At 34.6% G+C, this 17,820-nt stretch overlaps 1 protein-coding gene across 1 annotated transcript in view; it reads left to right on the top strand.

The window, feature by feature from the left end:
- Window positions 1-17,820, top strand: part of LOC107190848 (integrin alpha-PS2-like) — a 173,172-nt gene that overhangs the window by 60,738 nt on the left and 94,614 nt on the right. Inside the window, 1 exon segment of the mRNA XM_015579733.1 lies at window positions 620-738. Within this exon segment, the coding sequence (XP_015435219.1) occupies window positions 620-738 (119 nt within the window).

Here is a 17,820-nt window from a genome sequence, read left to right as displayed (position 1 = left end):
AATATTGCCGTTATTTGTAATAATATGAAAAAATGTTATATACAAAACTTACACGGTATAGTGGGGGGCATATTGTGACACAAACATTTTCTGCGTGGGTGAAGGCATAGAGGAGATTTCAAGGTCATCTCTATTTTTTTTAATGGAATGCTATGTTTTTTTTTATCGCGATGTGATAACCAAGGTCAAATGTGGTAGTAAAATAAAGTTTCTTACATTGCAAAAAAATTCAGACTCGTCTCTTAAACGTGTCGTCTGTAGTTGAGGGATATTTCCCTTGAAAATGTAAACTCATCTATTATGTTGTACAGACACTGTCCTAATTTTCCTGTCATGTTATATGAACACAATACATGTTATATGGTGGTCTACTCTATTGTACTTTATCCCCAACTAATTAAAATTAATGGAAAGCTATTAAAATATTCAAAAGTTTGACAGCATATACGAGTCATTATTAATCTGCTTAACGAGCAAAGATATACGTACACATATTGTAAAGTAAGTCAGATTATATGTACCTATAATGTGTTTTTCCTTTTATGTTACCATTATTAGATTTGGCGATATTTAATGTTACTATACCTTCATAAATAACGTGATGATATTTTGATTACAGGAAATAATCACGTTAGAAATCCAAGTGTGGCTAACGGTTTGAGCCAGATCGATAATAAAACACTTCAATGGTTCGGCGCAACGGTTTCAGCTTCCTTGAAGGATGGAGGGCCGATATTGGTGAGTACATTGATTAATTATATGCAATAAATGTTACTGTCGTGTGTTTTTTAGTAACAAAAACCGCATACAGTTACAACTTTAATTATAATCACACAAATAACAATTGCTAATAACAAACGTTAACTAGTACAAAGAAATAAGAAATAACAATCGCATATAAATTTTTGAAACTTAATTAAATCATATTAGAACACATAGTAAACTCCCTTTTAAAATGATAATAAGCCTTTCACACAAAAAATTTTCTGATTATTATTATCGATTACATAAAATTAATTACAGTCGTTTTATATAAAGAGAGAGTGACAGATCTGGAAATGTTTGGTAAATATACAAGAGACGTCTATTACTGGAAAAGTAAAGCCATGTTATATGCGACGATTCTTTTAATCTTCGCTTTTTACGTCTCAAAGGTATTTATAAAGGTACAAAAGCAGTCGTTACGAATAGATGAAGGGGTTTTGTGAGAAATTACAGGCGCATGTTCCCAGAAGACTGCTCCATCTATTTCAGGAATCGAAAACAAACGAATTCCTGTTTGACTCTATGTTTCCGTTGCGACGTGCAGCCGCCATCTTGGTTACTTCTCTGGTTACAGTAATTTCGATCTTTTCCCAGTTAACCAACGCTAAATTAGCATAAAAATTAGTCATATTCGTCACTTTCAGATGAATTAACTAGCAATTCATTCCATTATGATTTTAATTACACTAGCATCAAGAGAAAAATATTTCTATTCTCACAAAACTACAAACTTTATATGGGATAAAATGTGAAACAATTGCTGTCCTTTTGCAAACATGCAAAAATATTATATTTTTCGATGATGAAACTTTCTCTAAATTAACATCTACAAAAAAAACATTACTTGTGATAATATTTCGTTACTGTAATTATCGTATATAAACCTATTCATTTTAAAACGTTAAGAAAAAATATGCATTTTTTAACGTTTTCAATTTTTTTACAACTAGGATTTTCAACCAAAAACTCGGAAAAATGTCCCTAACATGTGCCCCGATAACTATCATCTATTAAACATTTTACAGAATGTTTGCATACGGTTAAATAGGGAAAATAGAAGAAAAACGAATAATCTGAATTTTCCCTGTTACTACCCTCCTGATCGAGATGGAGTGTTAAAAATTGGTACAAATTGCTTTTTCTTCATAAACTATCGAATGATCCATCACAAATTCAATTCGATTTAAGGCACTTTTGACCCCTTTATCCGGCTGTACTCTTTCATCATCCAATGTGTACATATTTTGTAGAACAACAGTTTTTTCAGATTTTCTCTCTAAATTAACACTAACTTCTTAAAAAAGCTACTTCTTAATATAATACGTACATATTAAAGTCCCCAAGAAACGCAGTAAAATCGCCATCGTTCTGGATCCAATTATGAACCGCTAAGCAAACAGCGTAGATACGTCGGTGGAGGACTGCGGTCGAAAAATCGCAGTCGGTTCTACGACTTTCTCCTTTTTCTTTCCCCGTTCAATCTCCCCGTCCGGGCACACCGCAGCCGCGCGTGATCCGCATGCACACATGCGTGCGGAATAGATCTAGCCGCGCGTGTACGCGCCTGACCGACTGGCAACGCACGTAAAGATAAGGGCGGCAATGCATCATAGGGGCCGACTGCATCCCGGAGAGGAAAAAAAGGGCCAGGGCCCTCCAAGAAGGACAGAGATCATCGGACTAGATTGATATCGGCACCACACTCAAAGACGTAAAACTGCGAAATGCGACTAAAGGTACGTTTCCACGTTACAGTAAATCGTGATTTTTACAGTTATGATACTAAATATTACGACTTTTGTCGTCGTGAAAACTAAATCTGGTGTTCTCGTGACATTGATGTACATTGTTATACAGTCGCACGAGAACGAAAATCCATGAATTTTACTGTCATGTGTAAACGTACCTTAAGTGTACGCGACCACAGCCGAGGCACCTGTGGATTGTAGTCGGTTACGAGAGCTTATAAAGGGTAACTGAATAAGAGGTTCCATTTCAAGTTTTTAATAAAACGTACGATTATTGTCCAGGTGTTATCCCCACCACTGAGGAGGGGCGAGGCTGTGGAATCTGTCAAGTGCATACTTTGTTGCCCCTCCGCTTTTGTTGCCGAGGCTCGAGCTTCGGGGAAAAAACGAATTTATGTGGGTCTGAAACATTTCTCCCTACAAGATTATTGTCCCGACGCGGGCCCGAGTTTGAGATAATAATCGAGAGGAGTCTGTAAAGTGTATAGATGGCGGTTCTACGTGAATAAAATATCAGACACATGGTCACCCGTCTTTTCTCTTGCAGGCCACCATCATTTTATCGACATTTTGTAAAACATGTTCGTATAAATGGAGCTCTGTTTCAGAGATAACACTTCGAACGTTGTCTTTCAGCTCTGGAATTGATTTGAGATTGTTGTCATACACTTTGTCTTTCACGTAAAGCCAAAGAAATAAGTCTGGTGGTGTTAGATCGCAAGATCTTGGAGGCCAATTGTTATCTCTTCCTCGAGAGGGATATGAACGATGAAGATAGCGACTAGGGAATTTACGATGCAATAAATTAATTGTTCCGAGTGTTATGTAGCAAGGTCTATTACTAAGAATCATTTTAAGTGTTTGTGGCAAAGTCTATGCTAACAATTCTAAATCAATTCCAGAGCTGAAAGACAGCGTTCGAGGAGTTGTCACTGAAATAGAGCCAATAATGGGAACATGTTATACAAAATTTCGATAAAAGGAGGGTGTTCTATAAAAAATACTGGAGTGACCATTTGTCTGATATTTTATCTATAGCTGCCATCTATGTACTTTAAATTGAAATAAAAAAAAAATAGATTGCTCAATATAACTCAATATAAACTCGATATAATAAAATGTTTATTATATCGTACACTTTTTCACTCACCATTCACATTTTAGAATATTTGAATTTTCTTTTAATTGTTATTTGCAGAGTTTTTAATAACAATGTAAATTTTTCTAAAAATGAAACAAAATATTTTTACTATTGTCACGTTATTAAGCATTACAAGATGAACTCAACGACATATTTGGAAGTTCTGTTTGAATAATAATTTCTTGGATAACTGTATGAATATTACTGGAAAATGTCAAGTTCGCTTACTGTGAGCGTCTTTTACCATAGCGTATGAACGTCGAGACAAGAAACAATGAAATTACCACCAATATTGATACAGTTATTCAATAAATTATTATTCAAACAGAACTTTCAAATACGTCGTTGAATTCTTCTTATAATACTTAATAACGTGGCTATAGTGAAAAACATTTAGTTCCATTTAAAAAAAGTTACATTGTTATTAAAATCCCTGTAAATAACAGTTTAAAAAAATCAAATATTCTATTAAGTTTATTTCATGAAATTAAATAACTTTCATATGAAACATTATTCGCCTTTTTAATAGTTAGAGAAATAACAGCGTGTGTGCACTTATAGTTAAACTGGACATATTGTACAGGCTGTTCGACTACTGGTGTCAGAAATTTTAATGTGTCATTCTATTTATCAAAATAAAACGAAAATCAAGAATGACGAAATTGTGTTACAAGCTTTGTTTTCAAATTATTAACAATCGAAAATTAAGGTCAAATACGCCTGAAACAGGCACTCTGTGTACAGACACTAAGCATAGGGCACACAACAGTTACGGCGCGTACACTGACGTCAGACGTCAGCTAAGAAAAAAATGTATCCTTACTTTTTCGCCAAACATGCGATATATACCTGCCCTTTCTTCTAATCCCAACATCTGCAGTTAGTCGCTGCCGAACAACAGGTACTTAGTACGACCTCTACTCGTTGTTTGCAAATTTTTATTACTTTCCTGTCCTTCACGTGGGTTTCGAGTAACATTTCCTTAGTTCGATGGCAGTCGTCAAAGCGAACACATCTAGTCGGCGAGAATTATTCCTCGAAGAAAAGCATCTATACTTTTTTATAGTATTAGTTTAATTTATTATAGTGACTTTTAGTTCAATTTAAGTTAGTTCATTCAGTGTTTATTCTGTGCGTGTGCTGTGGTCTCCCTTCTGGATTTGAACGAGTAGTACAAACGAGTAATAATGGATTTTTAGTTAAATATCGCAAGAAAATAGTCGAGTCTCGAGTGCAGATGTTACACATCACTTTTTGCTTACGAGATAAAGGTATATTTTTCTAATATCATACTAGGATTATCGCTTGCGCACAGATTGCCTGGTTTCGTGCGTTTCTGGCACGAATTTTTAACTATTAATAACTTAAAAACTAAGCCCCCAACAAAATTTTGTTATTCTCGATTTTCGTTTCATTTTGACATGCAGAATCGCCATACAAAATTTCTAACGCTAGTAGCCGACCACCCTGTATATTACGAACAGTATGAGTAATTTACAATATTCAATTGTAACAGTTGTATCTAAAAATGAATCATAGAAATACTACAGTTTTTAACGGAAATTAGCACAGTTATAGAGCTTGGAATTCTCAAGCCAATTGTATTTGTTTCAGTCGTATATGGCCTGTAGTTTCTGAAATATTTAATGTTGAGTGCCGAGGAGCACTCATCGAGGATTTACTGTATATTCCTATTACTCTTCAACCATCAGCTACTCCGGTTTGTTAACCCCTGCCGTCAATGTAAAGGTGAACGTTGTTGAACGTACAGAATTTTATAGTTTCCTCGACAACCGTTGAATCTGTATTCTTTGCAGAGAAATCGTCAGCGTTGGGTCATCGTCGAGCAAAACGGGAGGTCCTATAAATAAGAGGTAGAGCTCTTTTCTATGTGAGGGACATATTAGCGACAATTATCGTTCCCATGCTCGAGTAATTTTCACATAACGAAACGTCGCCGGGACATTCTCATCCACCCTGGTCACGGAATTATGCGGGAATTATCTACTTACTCCAGAATGCGAGTGCGCGTTCCGCGATAAATGCCACACAGCTTTTTCCGCGATTACTCTTTCTCGCTTTCACCAGCCGGCTACGGGCCGCCGCGATACGCGAATTAAAGATAAGTAATTACCGGTGCCGTAAGTAAGGGAAGTGATTTTCTCTTTATTTTCTTCTGAATTTTCCCTTGGTCGATTTTACATTTGTCCCAACGTTCTCATAGAGATTTTTCTAATCCTTGGATGACGATGCTTGGATCTATTTGGATATGATTTTTCAAAAGTTTTTTCCAACTGGTCCATTTGTGGATAAGTAATTTCAGACTGCAATTGTTTATATCGGGTCCAATACATAATCAATATTTCTTGAAGTAATGTTACTCCAAATATGATTAGAAAGAAAGATATAGGGAGGACCAAACGGACGTATCGCTATCTCTGCAGGTACCAAAAATGTCTGCCTTGCGAGAATTAATAGCATCCGGTGAATAACGAATTTAGTCATTAGTGGAATTATAGAAACTTTTTTAATGAAATTTTCAGTCGGTAGGACTACAAGGCTTGAGATGCGCTTTTAGAGAATACTTTTTTTAATTTTATTTCTTTTATGATATTTAAATATAGGAAATAATAAAAAATATGTATCATTTTGGTTCATTTTCTAAGTACTGAATTTCTTTGGTTCTCATTACACATAATTTGTTTGTACAAGCATAAACTTGATATGACAGCATTCATCAGCAAAGAGTTAATAATACTTGATTCTGATAACATTTACATTATCAAAGTTTTATTATCAAAAATGAAGGCTAATTAATATTTTAATTGCCTTCTTACTTTGGAGATAAATGTAAACTATAGTATGTACATTTTAACCTTCTATGAATTCATTATAGTGTATCTTTATGTTAACATAATATTCAGTAAAACATTTATTAAGTATTATACTGATACAAACGCAATGGTAGACTCTTGGAAGGATAAGTAATGAGTAAACTGTGAATATTTATACAAATTCATATATTTATAGACAATTTTATGCAGACAAGATGCAAACAGAAACTTACTATTAGATACAATAAATGATTTTATTAGGCAAAGGAGAAAATAAAGTCTATTGACATAGTTTTAATAGGGTTTAACAATTCTATTCAAAATTTTTATTCGTATTATTTATTAGCCTTTAATATTTTAGTCAGTTGAATTTACTATAAATGCATAAATATCAGCTGTGTACTAATGTATAATACATCATTCATAAACAGATAGATCTTTCTTGCAATTTTACAAAAACTGACAACAAACAGAAATTCATTTTCTCTATTAAGGATTCTGCTAGGTCCCAAATAAAATAAAGACCCCGTCAAATTTTACTGAATATGTTTGTATACTCAGTTTCAAACAAACATATACCTACTCGATAAATGCATGAAATTCTAAGTCTATTCATAAATATTTATATCCTTGAAAGTTGATTACAGGTAATCAGAATAATTATTTAAGAGACTGTCAGCAAACAATTAAAAAGCAAAACGAAATCAAAATGAAATCGTATAACTCCAGTTAATTAACGAGACTGTTTCAGGCCGAAGGTTTGGTCCTCGGTTTTCGGCGCCCATCAAACTTGCAGGTGGACGTCAGTTATACGTGACAAGAATAACTTCTTCCGACTGTATCGTTTTAGCGCCATAGACGACGCGTCGAAGCATCTCGCGTGATTATACATGAATCTCACGTATCCACCTCCGGTCGTAAAAGGAGACAGGACGGGGCTTCTATTCAGTCACACTATTAATTAACAAAAACTTGAATCTCTATATAAATACCGTTCCCCAAATTCCGATCACAGCAACTTTGCGCGTACGTGCTCAATCTCGGAAAATCGTTTGAATACGAGTGCTCTAGACAATATTTAAATAAAATATTAACTACTTTTATTGTAGTTAAGATAATATTGTCATTTGTTATGTAGGATGGTCCGAGAGTAATGCACCCCAAAGTTTCCAATTTACATACTTAGAAACTGTATGAAGTTGTGTACAGTGTCGGTCAAAAAAGAATTTAAAATTCATGTTTATTATACTGTATTAATTTTTAAATATTATTTGAATATAAGTGCTCTCCCTGAAAGCACTAATTTATTCTTTGTGACAGATATTCACTTATAAATGTGATGAAGAGACAAGTATATTTAAATTTTCTTCTCTGACTTGTATTGGAAAACAAAAAATCATTCATTCTCGATAAATTATCTCAACTGTCTTCGTTATACTTATATTCAATGCACAAAATACATACATATAATAATAAGAAGCTATATTTAAACCCATTTTTAAAGAAGTACTTTTTTATGTTCGTTCTTATTAATATAAATATGTTAGGTGTATAAATATGTAATCTACTATATTTTGTCAAATTCAATACTTATTTTCGAGGAAATCAGAGGCGTATGCTGTTTCAGTGGTACAGATTTATTCTCATTTTTTCAATGTTCACCGCCATTTCGAAAGAAGAAGAGGGTAGAACGATGTTTTTTTAATCCGTCTTACCAGTTTACTACAAAGAGATATTAAATTACTTATTGGTACACCTAATACAAATACATAATTTGGACGTAAACTATTATTATTCTTTTAACTTTATATAATTTATATCTTTGCGATAAATCGCCTGTCATTACAAAATCTTCTTTTCCGTTACATTCTGTTTAGTTTTCTTAGCCTCTTCCTCTTTTAAACATTCTCATGGCCGCCACTGTAGACAAAGATAGCACATACGGTACTTTTGAACTAATAAACGTTGAATGCGAACACCGCCAGTTTCCTGATAAACATTTACTCTAACCTTTAACAATTTGTAGATGGAAAATTTTTCAAGAATCGATAAGTCAATTATTTAACCCTCTTCCATCCTGTTTGTTAATTTGATACATTTTTCTCCTAAGAAACTATGTTATTCTGTCGTGTGTAAATAAATTTAACTCAAGCTCTGTGACTTTTATTTTAAAGAATCTGCAAATTTAACTATGTATCTCCTTGGTTAACTAATGCCCAAGATATTCGCAATCAATTACAAAGAGGAACAGTCAATCTGTTGCCAGGGATTTAAGAGTTGATTTTGAGTAATTTAGTGCTCCTGATCCTGAATATGACAATATTTTTTCTTGATTGATTCTAGTTTCTAAGACATGCATATGTTCTAAAATATTTATGCAGCGTAAGGAAAAACAATGAAAAATAGCAATTTCTACGCTTCCGAATTAATTTTATTTATAAAATGCTATAAGAAGAGACAGGATAGTTACACAGAAAGTACTAGAAAGTTATGAAAACTTTTTTTTGTAGGATTTTCTTCTATATTTTCTTCGTGGACAGTCCTTTTACAGGCTGCGACAATAATCGGTCATCATGTGTACTTTCTTTCCTTGGAAATCACTAACCCGAAAGTAAACTTTCACAATAGAGTTTTGAGAGGAGGATAGGTAACAAAAAAAGAAAAAATAGTAGGTACTTCAAATCAACACAAACATTAAATTTCAACAGTTTCGATAAAAAAGGATCCTCGAGTATTTTGAAACCGATCTTAAAGCCCTGATAACACGAATTTTTTTTTTGTTCTCCAGTATTACCGTCATAATTTTTTTTATAAATCAAATACCTTACAATTTGATGCACGTTGCAAAGAACAAAGCGGGGGCAATTCAAACGGATCGAGAAAACAAATTGCAATACTTCTTGCAGAATACTGTTGACAAATTGCATTCCTGATATGCTTCGTTGTGAGCATCGACAAATAGTAACTACGATATTCAATGGAATAGTATCGGCGTAGAACACCGTATAGGATGTTTCTTTCAACGTCTGTCAATCGCAGGACGTAACCACTGACAGGGTCGCTGCAGGACGTCCGTTTTCTGGCCGGTAGCCATTCACTCTGGTGCATCGAGCGGCACGCAAGAACTCGTATCGCGAATCTGTATGAATGCACGCGTGAATACACGCTTCTGTTTGACAGGAATAATTGGCGATATTATCGTCGATCGTGCACGAGACGGAATTACGCGATTCGTCTTTGAATGCCTGTCGATCCGCGACGATTTGCATAAAGTTCTTACCGAGGAATTCGAAGATTTGTAAGTTTATGTAACGGTATGCTGCATTTATCGAGTTGTATCCTCGAAGTTATAAAAGACAACTAGTAACAAAGGTAAATAAACATAAGTTTATAACTGTGTAATGAATTCTGACTCGAAGTTTTTGTCCGCAGTGTTCTAGGCAAGTGTAATTTTTAGGTTATGTTTGAGCAGTATTTTAAGTGCATCTGGGAGGATAAAAAACCCAGGCCCAAAGTCTATGGTTTAGGAGACATTTCGAGTTATTAATCACTTAAGGTCTATGGTCGCTCTATGCACTTCTAAGAACTTTTAGAATGTTTGTACTTGAAGTATTAATTTTCTGGAATAGAACCCGTAATATTTTCAATTTTATAAATATTTGGAACCGAGTTTTCATATTTAATGTAGGTGGATTTCGATGAATTTTAACTATTTCTGAGGTCCAACTGGATCTTCTTTCGCTGGGTAGCAGTATTTACTGAAGATCGATACTTATTGCAAGTGACATTTGAGTTCAAATTCTATAAATTACCTATAAAAATTTATGTGCATAGCTATTTGCAGTACATAATTATAATTGGCTAATTTAAAACATAAATATAACGATCGAAACGTCTTTTCGAGTCATTAAAATTTTATGGTTAATGAATTTCAATTGCATATAAAAGATAACAGATTGCAAACAACACAATCGATTTATTGTCCGACAATTTTGATTTCGAGAAATTGTATTTAGACAAAAACTGTACAGCTACTCGAATTAATTCTCGTATCTCAAGATTCTCTTACTCCGCAAAATAAACTGGTCTCATATTTCTATCCGCCATTGGACTGTCGCTTGGTGCGTTTTTTGCAGTCATTCAATTCAGCGATGTTTCTTCAACTTCTTCTTCCTCTTCGTCCTCTTTCACCTCTTCTTTTACCGCGTACTTCGGTTCTCTTTCGCGATTCGCCGACGTTTCGAAGATGCAGGCCCTTGATTACTGCCAGATGTTTCTCGCTTTCGACCTTTCTCTCTTTTCTCCTTTCTCCAAATAAGCGAAGCCGAGCTTTTTTGCGGCTTTCGGGACGATTCTTTATCCAATCGAGGCGCACAATGGCCAAACAATCAACAAAGCGGAATTAAAAAGTAAAATGTATATCTTCTGAAAAATAATTTTTATCTTAATCTATGCATTTTTAACACTATTTTTAAGACCTCATTGCCAAGAGTTAAAACATGTGAGAAGAACGCAGTAATTTTCAGTTTCCTTTTCTAAAATAATATACAAATTTTGAATTATATGTAACAAACCTGTAAGTTTGAAAAAAAAACAGAATAGTGTTTAGAAAATTTTTGTTTGAAGACGCCTTTTTCCAAGAAACGTCTAACACTTGAGAATGTTAACTAATGTCGATTCTAAATTTTATTTTTTACCAATGAATCCATTTTCTTCCGAATTTTCGAGTTCCAACCAAATTGGGATTGAGATCGAATTCAGTGTCCAAAGTTACACGGTCCACCCATTTTCTGCAAACAATACCTCTACCCCAAAAAGATGAAATGAACATCGACGACAATGCGAGATATCTTTGAAGAAAAGGCACGACCAAGAAAGTTCCCAAGAAAACAAAGCGGCATGAAAGAGTTTCAGACCCTTGGAAAGAACAATCGGTACCGATAAAATACGATCGAACCTCCGTGATAAAGTTGCATGGGTTGCGGATCCCTTTAACCAAAAACGTGTCGATTAACCCTTTAAGTGCAGTGGCCGGCTATAGACATCAGACGATCTTTGCTCGAAGTTACGGTAGACTGGCTGTGAAAGTGAGATGTATGTACTTACATCGATCCATGCTTATATTTCAATGCCCCATGCGTTCAGGAATCGAACAACAGGAATACAAAATAAGTTATACGTTAATACAAATTTTAACTTTTATGTTTCCAATTATATTTTCTTAAAAGTGTTGACAATACATTGTTATGGTTCTTTTGATAAAAATGAGACTAAACACGATATTGGACCTTTTTGTTGTACGTCATTTGAATGAGAGTTAGGCACAATGTAATCTGATTAGTAATTCATGATTATGATTGCTGTATAATCAGAGTAATTATTGAGTAATCAGTAATGATGATTTATGGATAACAGAATTAATCAAAGCAAATCTAGCAGTGGACATGCTTAATCATGAGGTGATTACACTTTTGATTATAATCGAATTAGTCGGATAATAATAATATTGAACATTATTATCCTATGCATATATTACAGGCTTTAGTAAAAACTGAAGTAATCTTTGCAGATTACAAATGTTATTCGTGAATAATGATATTCTTAGCTATGATAAATTGATCAATTAATAAATTACAAAAATAATCAGAAAGTAATCAATTACGTGAGACTCAAATTATTATAAAGACGAAATGAAAAAAAATTAAATTATCGAATTAGGCCTGACTTGAATTAATGTAAATTAACCGTAGATTTCGTAATTAAACATTCTTCGAAAAAGGACGTCTTTGGTTTCAACATTTCCAGACAAGTCTCACAAGCCTATTGGTAAAACTTTCTTAAAGATACAATTGACACTAAGAACATTTTTTTAAAGTTCCATGTTTCGCGCTGGCTATGACTCTGTTGTTTACTCTCGACGCGTCTCTTTCATAGAGTAAACCATAAAAGGTGTGAATTTGATTACGTATAAAGTAAATTTTCAGTGAAAGACTGACTTACACTAATTGGCTTGTAATCCCTCCAGTTATTAAAAATTAGGTAAGAAAAAAATAACATTCACGTGTAAAACGTAGTTGTAAAAAAACTTAATTTGTTTTTAATTTTCAAGAAAAAATTAGAACGTTTGTCGAAATAACCAATGGAAAACAAGTGACGTTGCCGCTTATAGCAAACATTCGTAGAAGATACTACCAAACGCATTAAGACCTAAGTTTGCATACTTCGATCTTAATTATTAGTTTTATTTGATCATTAATATATCTTTTTTTCGTGCCATCATAATTTCCATAAAAAAACTACGTAATTTTTTATGAAAATGTAATTTTTTGTAGCTAAATAAGAAGCGATTAACTTCTCAGTATAATCCACAGTTTCATAAGGCCCTTGTTAAAAAGAAATTTTTATAACTTTTCTTTTTCCATAATTGTATCATTGACCCTGCGATTTTTCGGTAGCAATCGAAAGTTAATTTAGAAGTGTTCTGTTGAATGTTCAATTAAATTTATAATTATTACACATTTACGGAAGCCACCATAAGGGGTTGAAAATTCGAACGAGGAGTGTCGAGGTCGAAGGAACCATCGACGACCCCAACGACCCAACCTGAGAGGAGAGTCTTGTACGAAATTCACGTTCACTTTCCATTTTCAATGGCCACCTTTTTCCCTTTTCTTGTTCCTCGTCGACTTATTCCATCGGCGGTGGTTCCCCCGAGCAAGATCGCCCTTTTTGGGGATTCGAGGAGGGATTTCTCGTCGGGATCGATGGGGCCCACGGGTAGATCGAACGTTTGTCGGCCGGTGGAATGGAAATACCATTGTCAGGAGGGAATCGACGGGACAATGTTTGAGAAATTCCCGTGGCCCGCGCGAGAGATATTGCGAGAAGCGGTTGATCATTCTGTCTCCTCTTCGGCTGGGGAGGCGCGGATTTTTTTTCGGTTCCGCCTCGCGGTGTCCTGTCCCGGCGATTCTTGGCGATCGCTTGTTCCCCTTTTAGTGGAGGAATTTCTCTGGTCTGGCGTTTGGGTTAGAATCATACGGCTGTCCTGTTCCCGGTGAATTAAAGGGATGTTTGTGGCGATTTATGATGGATGGTTGAGTCGAGAAGGGGGTGAAAGGGGGTGGAAGTATCGTGAGAATGGAGACCAAACGAATGAATTCTCAGTTGCATTCTACTGACGCACTTGTCACTATGTTTTCGATTATCAAACGAATCAAAAGTGTAACTACATTTTTCTTGGATATTTTATTTACGGAATTTATAGAAACTGTTGTAGCCCTTATTACCTGCGTTTGGTGGTTGGAGCTGGTCTATTAGGCTGGAATACTGAGTTCGTTCAATTGTTTTCAATCGTGATTTAATTATCGTTCACTGCTCAACAAGCTGTTGCCCATTACGTATTGCTACATATTTGAATAAAAGTAGGTTCAGGTTAGAAACGAATGAATCCTTTCATTCTTAGAACATTTGAAAATTGTAAGAAAAATATTTTATTTTGTATTTTTGTGTATATCTCATGACATATAAATGATTCATAGCAATAAATTGGGTCTACGTCAGAACCGAATTAACCCTTTCATTCTTAAAATATTTTAGAATTGTTAGAAAAATATTTTTGTCTATATGACATGACATGTAAATGATTCATAAGAACATTTTAACATTTTGAAAGCGTGTACTGCCATTTTATACCTTTCAGAGTTACGTATAATAATTCACATTATAAAGTTACTACAATATATTAAAAAGTACGCGATGTTCATGTTTTATTTCATAATTTAAAATAGGTAACTATATGGCTATAAAGGGTACGATAGGGTTATGGGAATATATTTATCTGTCGCTCGATTCTAGTATTGTAATCTATTGGTGTTAAATTAATTTACAAATTTCTATAATAAGTATAATTTTTGTATAATTTTATGAAATTGACTACAAGTATGGATTATTCATGAATAAGGAAATATGGGGGAGGGTCTACCACTGCACTTCTAAGTTTTATTGTAAATACAGTAAGCAGAAAAAGTGTATATACGCTTACTTTAAATAATTTTGAGGATCGTTGGATTATCATTATCAATATTTCTACGACGATACGTGGTTTTCGACGGAATCATATTGTGAAGCAATATACTTTTTATTATGGCTTCCGTGTTATTCCTTTCAATATACGTAATCTGTGCAAAGAAATTCTGTGTGCAAGTTCTTTTTGTACTGAACAAAGAGCTTATTAGAATTGAAGAAGCACTAAAGTAATAAAAATTTGTACGCTATAATTTAACAAATTATTTTTAAAATGTAGCTGTATACCAATACTTTTGCTATTCATTGTGGTGTAGTATATCTTAACTATTTTAGAAGTATCTGTATTGATTTGTTCTTCTTTACTCTTTAAATATTCCCTTATTATAGATTTAATCTTGAAAGAATATAGCATAACCATTATATTGAGAAAGTTACGAATATCAGTATTAAAGGAAAGTGTATTAAAAAAATTATCTACGAAACGTCTCAAACAATTATACTTCGATCCTAAAAAAATGGATAAAGTGAGTACATATTAACTTCAACTCTATCTTCAGATAAATCACAGAAATAATTATCTAAATGACATTCATTACAGTGGAAGTATTTGAAATTCGTTTATTAGAACCACCAGCGATGAAGGTATGCTAATCTAAATTGTATAGTATATTATATGTATAATATATAATACAATATAACAGAATGTAATATAGGTAATGTAAAATTCAAATAAATTAAAAGTCAACACAAACTCGGATAAAAGCACATCTATGATTTCAATATTTGTAAAATAAAAAATTTGTAATTTGTTATTGTGATGAGTTTGGTTGCTCTAGTGTTAAGTTGCTAGTTATGTTATTCCATTTCAACCTTAATTTCGAGAACAGAGTTTCAATAAAAAAATTCTGAATGAAACCTTGATGAGGTGCGATATGAGCGGAAATAAATACTCGCGGCTCCTATCTGCGCATCTTACGATTCTTTCGTCTTGCTCCTGGCGAGATCCTGCTCTGGAGGAGGAGCCCAAGTAGAAGGATAATCCAACGGGGCAGACAATACGCATTCCAGTCGTGTGTTTTGTCGACGGGACAAATTGCAACGTCTGTTAAACGATCGTTTTTTGCTCGCGGCGGCCTTTCGTGCACTTCGGTCCGTTCGCATGAACCGGCTATTTTGACCGATTCTAATTACGATTAGCTGCACCGTGACGGGATCAGAATTGCGGGATACTATTGTGCCCGCAGTGATTTTCGAATGGGAGAAACGATTAATTTCGATTCTAATTGTAAGCAAAAAAATATTGTAGAAAGTGTTTCCTTTAACAACTGAACAATTTTATGAAAATTCATTTTTATGGAATTCCAAGGTCACAGGATAATTATATTGTATTCAACAGCATAAACAAATAATAATAGTTACTTCAATCTGATAATTTGAATTTGCAATCTATACAATCTGAGTCACATTTTTTAGCTCTTGGTATATTTTCTGGATCTCTGGCGCTCTGTAAATATTTACCCATAGACATACATGTATGTATTATTACTGTGTTTCACACTAATTGTGAGTAAAGCAGATATCTACTCACTTAGGTCTCTTATTGTAAGTACATGTAAACAACAGAACGAAAAATATATAATGATAGAAGAAAATATTATTTACAAATCTAGTACAATCGAAAATAAAATAAAATACTAGAGATCCTTATGACGTATTGTAAACATCACTAAAATTCTTTCAAGCATAGTTTTTTTAAACACTGCAATACAAAATAGAATTCCTATGTTAACAAAAAAAAAATAAAGAAGTAGTAAAGTTACTCAAATTTGTTTAAGTAATAATAATAATCTTGTTCAAAGTTACAGTGGTAGTAATAAGAGAGCTTGATTGTTGCTGGCGAACATAATTCTTGCTGTTGTAGTCATTTGAAATAAAATTGGTAAACATTTCTTCAATCTATATGAATGTACTTTTCGTATGAAATAGAATTAGATAAGTCATTATTTGCAAAATTCGAGTTTTGCAACACAGAAACCTAATAAATTGTTTTCCAAAAAATGAAACTACCATTTTTGTGTTTTTCAATATTTTTCAATCATTCTAGTTCATACGAGAACCACATTTGTATAAATTAAGAAATGTTTAATCTTTCCATTTCAGCTCACAACAGCCAGAATCATGTTCGCAGCAACAATCAAACCCTCTTACTATTCCCACTGTAACTTTGAACAAAATTATTATTGCTTAAAAAAACTTGAGTACATTCTTCGAATGTGAATTAATAAACGCACAAATTTAGGAATTATAATACCCAATACTTTGTTTTAACTCCCAACGATTGCCTTAATTCCAGAGCGTCGAACTAAATAGAAGGGCCCCTTAAGTCACGCGAAAAACGTTACAAGAGAATAACTAAAAAAATTGTTCAGTATCTACCCCCCTATGGGGGATGATTTGGGAAGAGAAAAAAGTCTACTTCATATCCTAAAAGTTCCATTAAAATCAACGACCCAAAATTGGTGATCTGACCCTGTCAGTGTCGACCGTGAAACGCAACAAATTTCGAGGAAAAGGATAAAACAACACGGACCTCCACCGCAAATAGGGTCCATTTTGTCCCCAGTATGCTCGCAAGCAGCGTTTACACGGATCCCCATAATGTAACCCGTTCTTCTTCCATCAAACTGAACACGGTAACCGGAGGGTGCCCGATAATTCACAGGCCATTCTCCTTGGAAATCTGAAATATGCCCCCCCTCCCTCCGTATTTGGAATCGGTCACGAAACACCAAAAGGGTAACCAGCGTGCACGGTTCTTGTCGCCGTGTCCCCGTCTTTGTGCGTCTGACAAATCTCCCGCTTTCATTCGGCCGAGATTCTCGTCCTCCGATTTCTCGCGCGGCTAGACCATCCCGTGACGTACGTATAAATATAAAGGCCAGTGAGTCAGAAGGAGCCGCGGGAGGGTGAGTCAACCTGGGCACAACGTAAAACCACCGCCGGTGACGTAAATATCCGTTGGCGGGCGTCGCTCTGTTATCCTGTCGGAGGCTCGACTGGCCCCCGCGAACGGGGTGAAGCCAGGTGAAAAATATGGCCGGCGAGCCACGGACAAATTTAGCGGGTATATTTCATTCCCGTGCAGCTGCTTGGCTGTGTTTCCATTCGTCCCCCATTTTTTTTTCCGTCGAGCCGCCCTCGAAACTGCGCGAACGGTTCTTTTCTGCTTGAAATGGGAATCGTCGCGATGGGCGGTGAGTTGGTGGGTGGTTGGTAGAGATGGGATTAAAGTATGTTGCAAGCA

This window comes from Dufourea novaeangliae, unplaced genomic scaffold, assembly GCF_001272555.1.
Source record: "Dufourea novaeangliae isolate 0120121106 unplaced genomic scaffold, ASM127255v1 scaffold205, whole genome shotgun sequence".
Classification (NCBI taxonomy): Eukaryota; Metazoa; Arthropoda; class Insecta; order Hymenoptera; family Halictidae; genus Dufourea; species Dufourea novaeangliae.
Note: the sequence above shows the minus strand (reverse complement) of the source record. Positions and strands in the feature narration are given on the sequence as shown.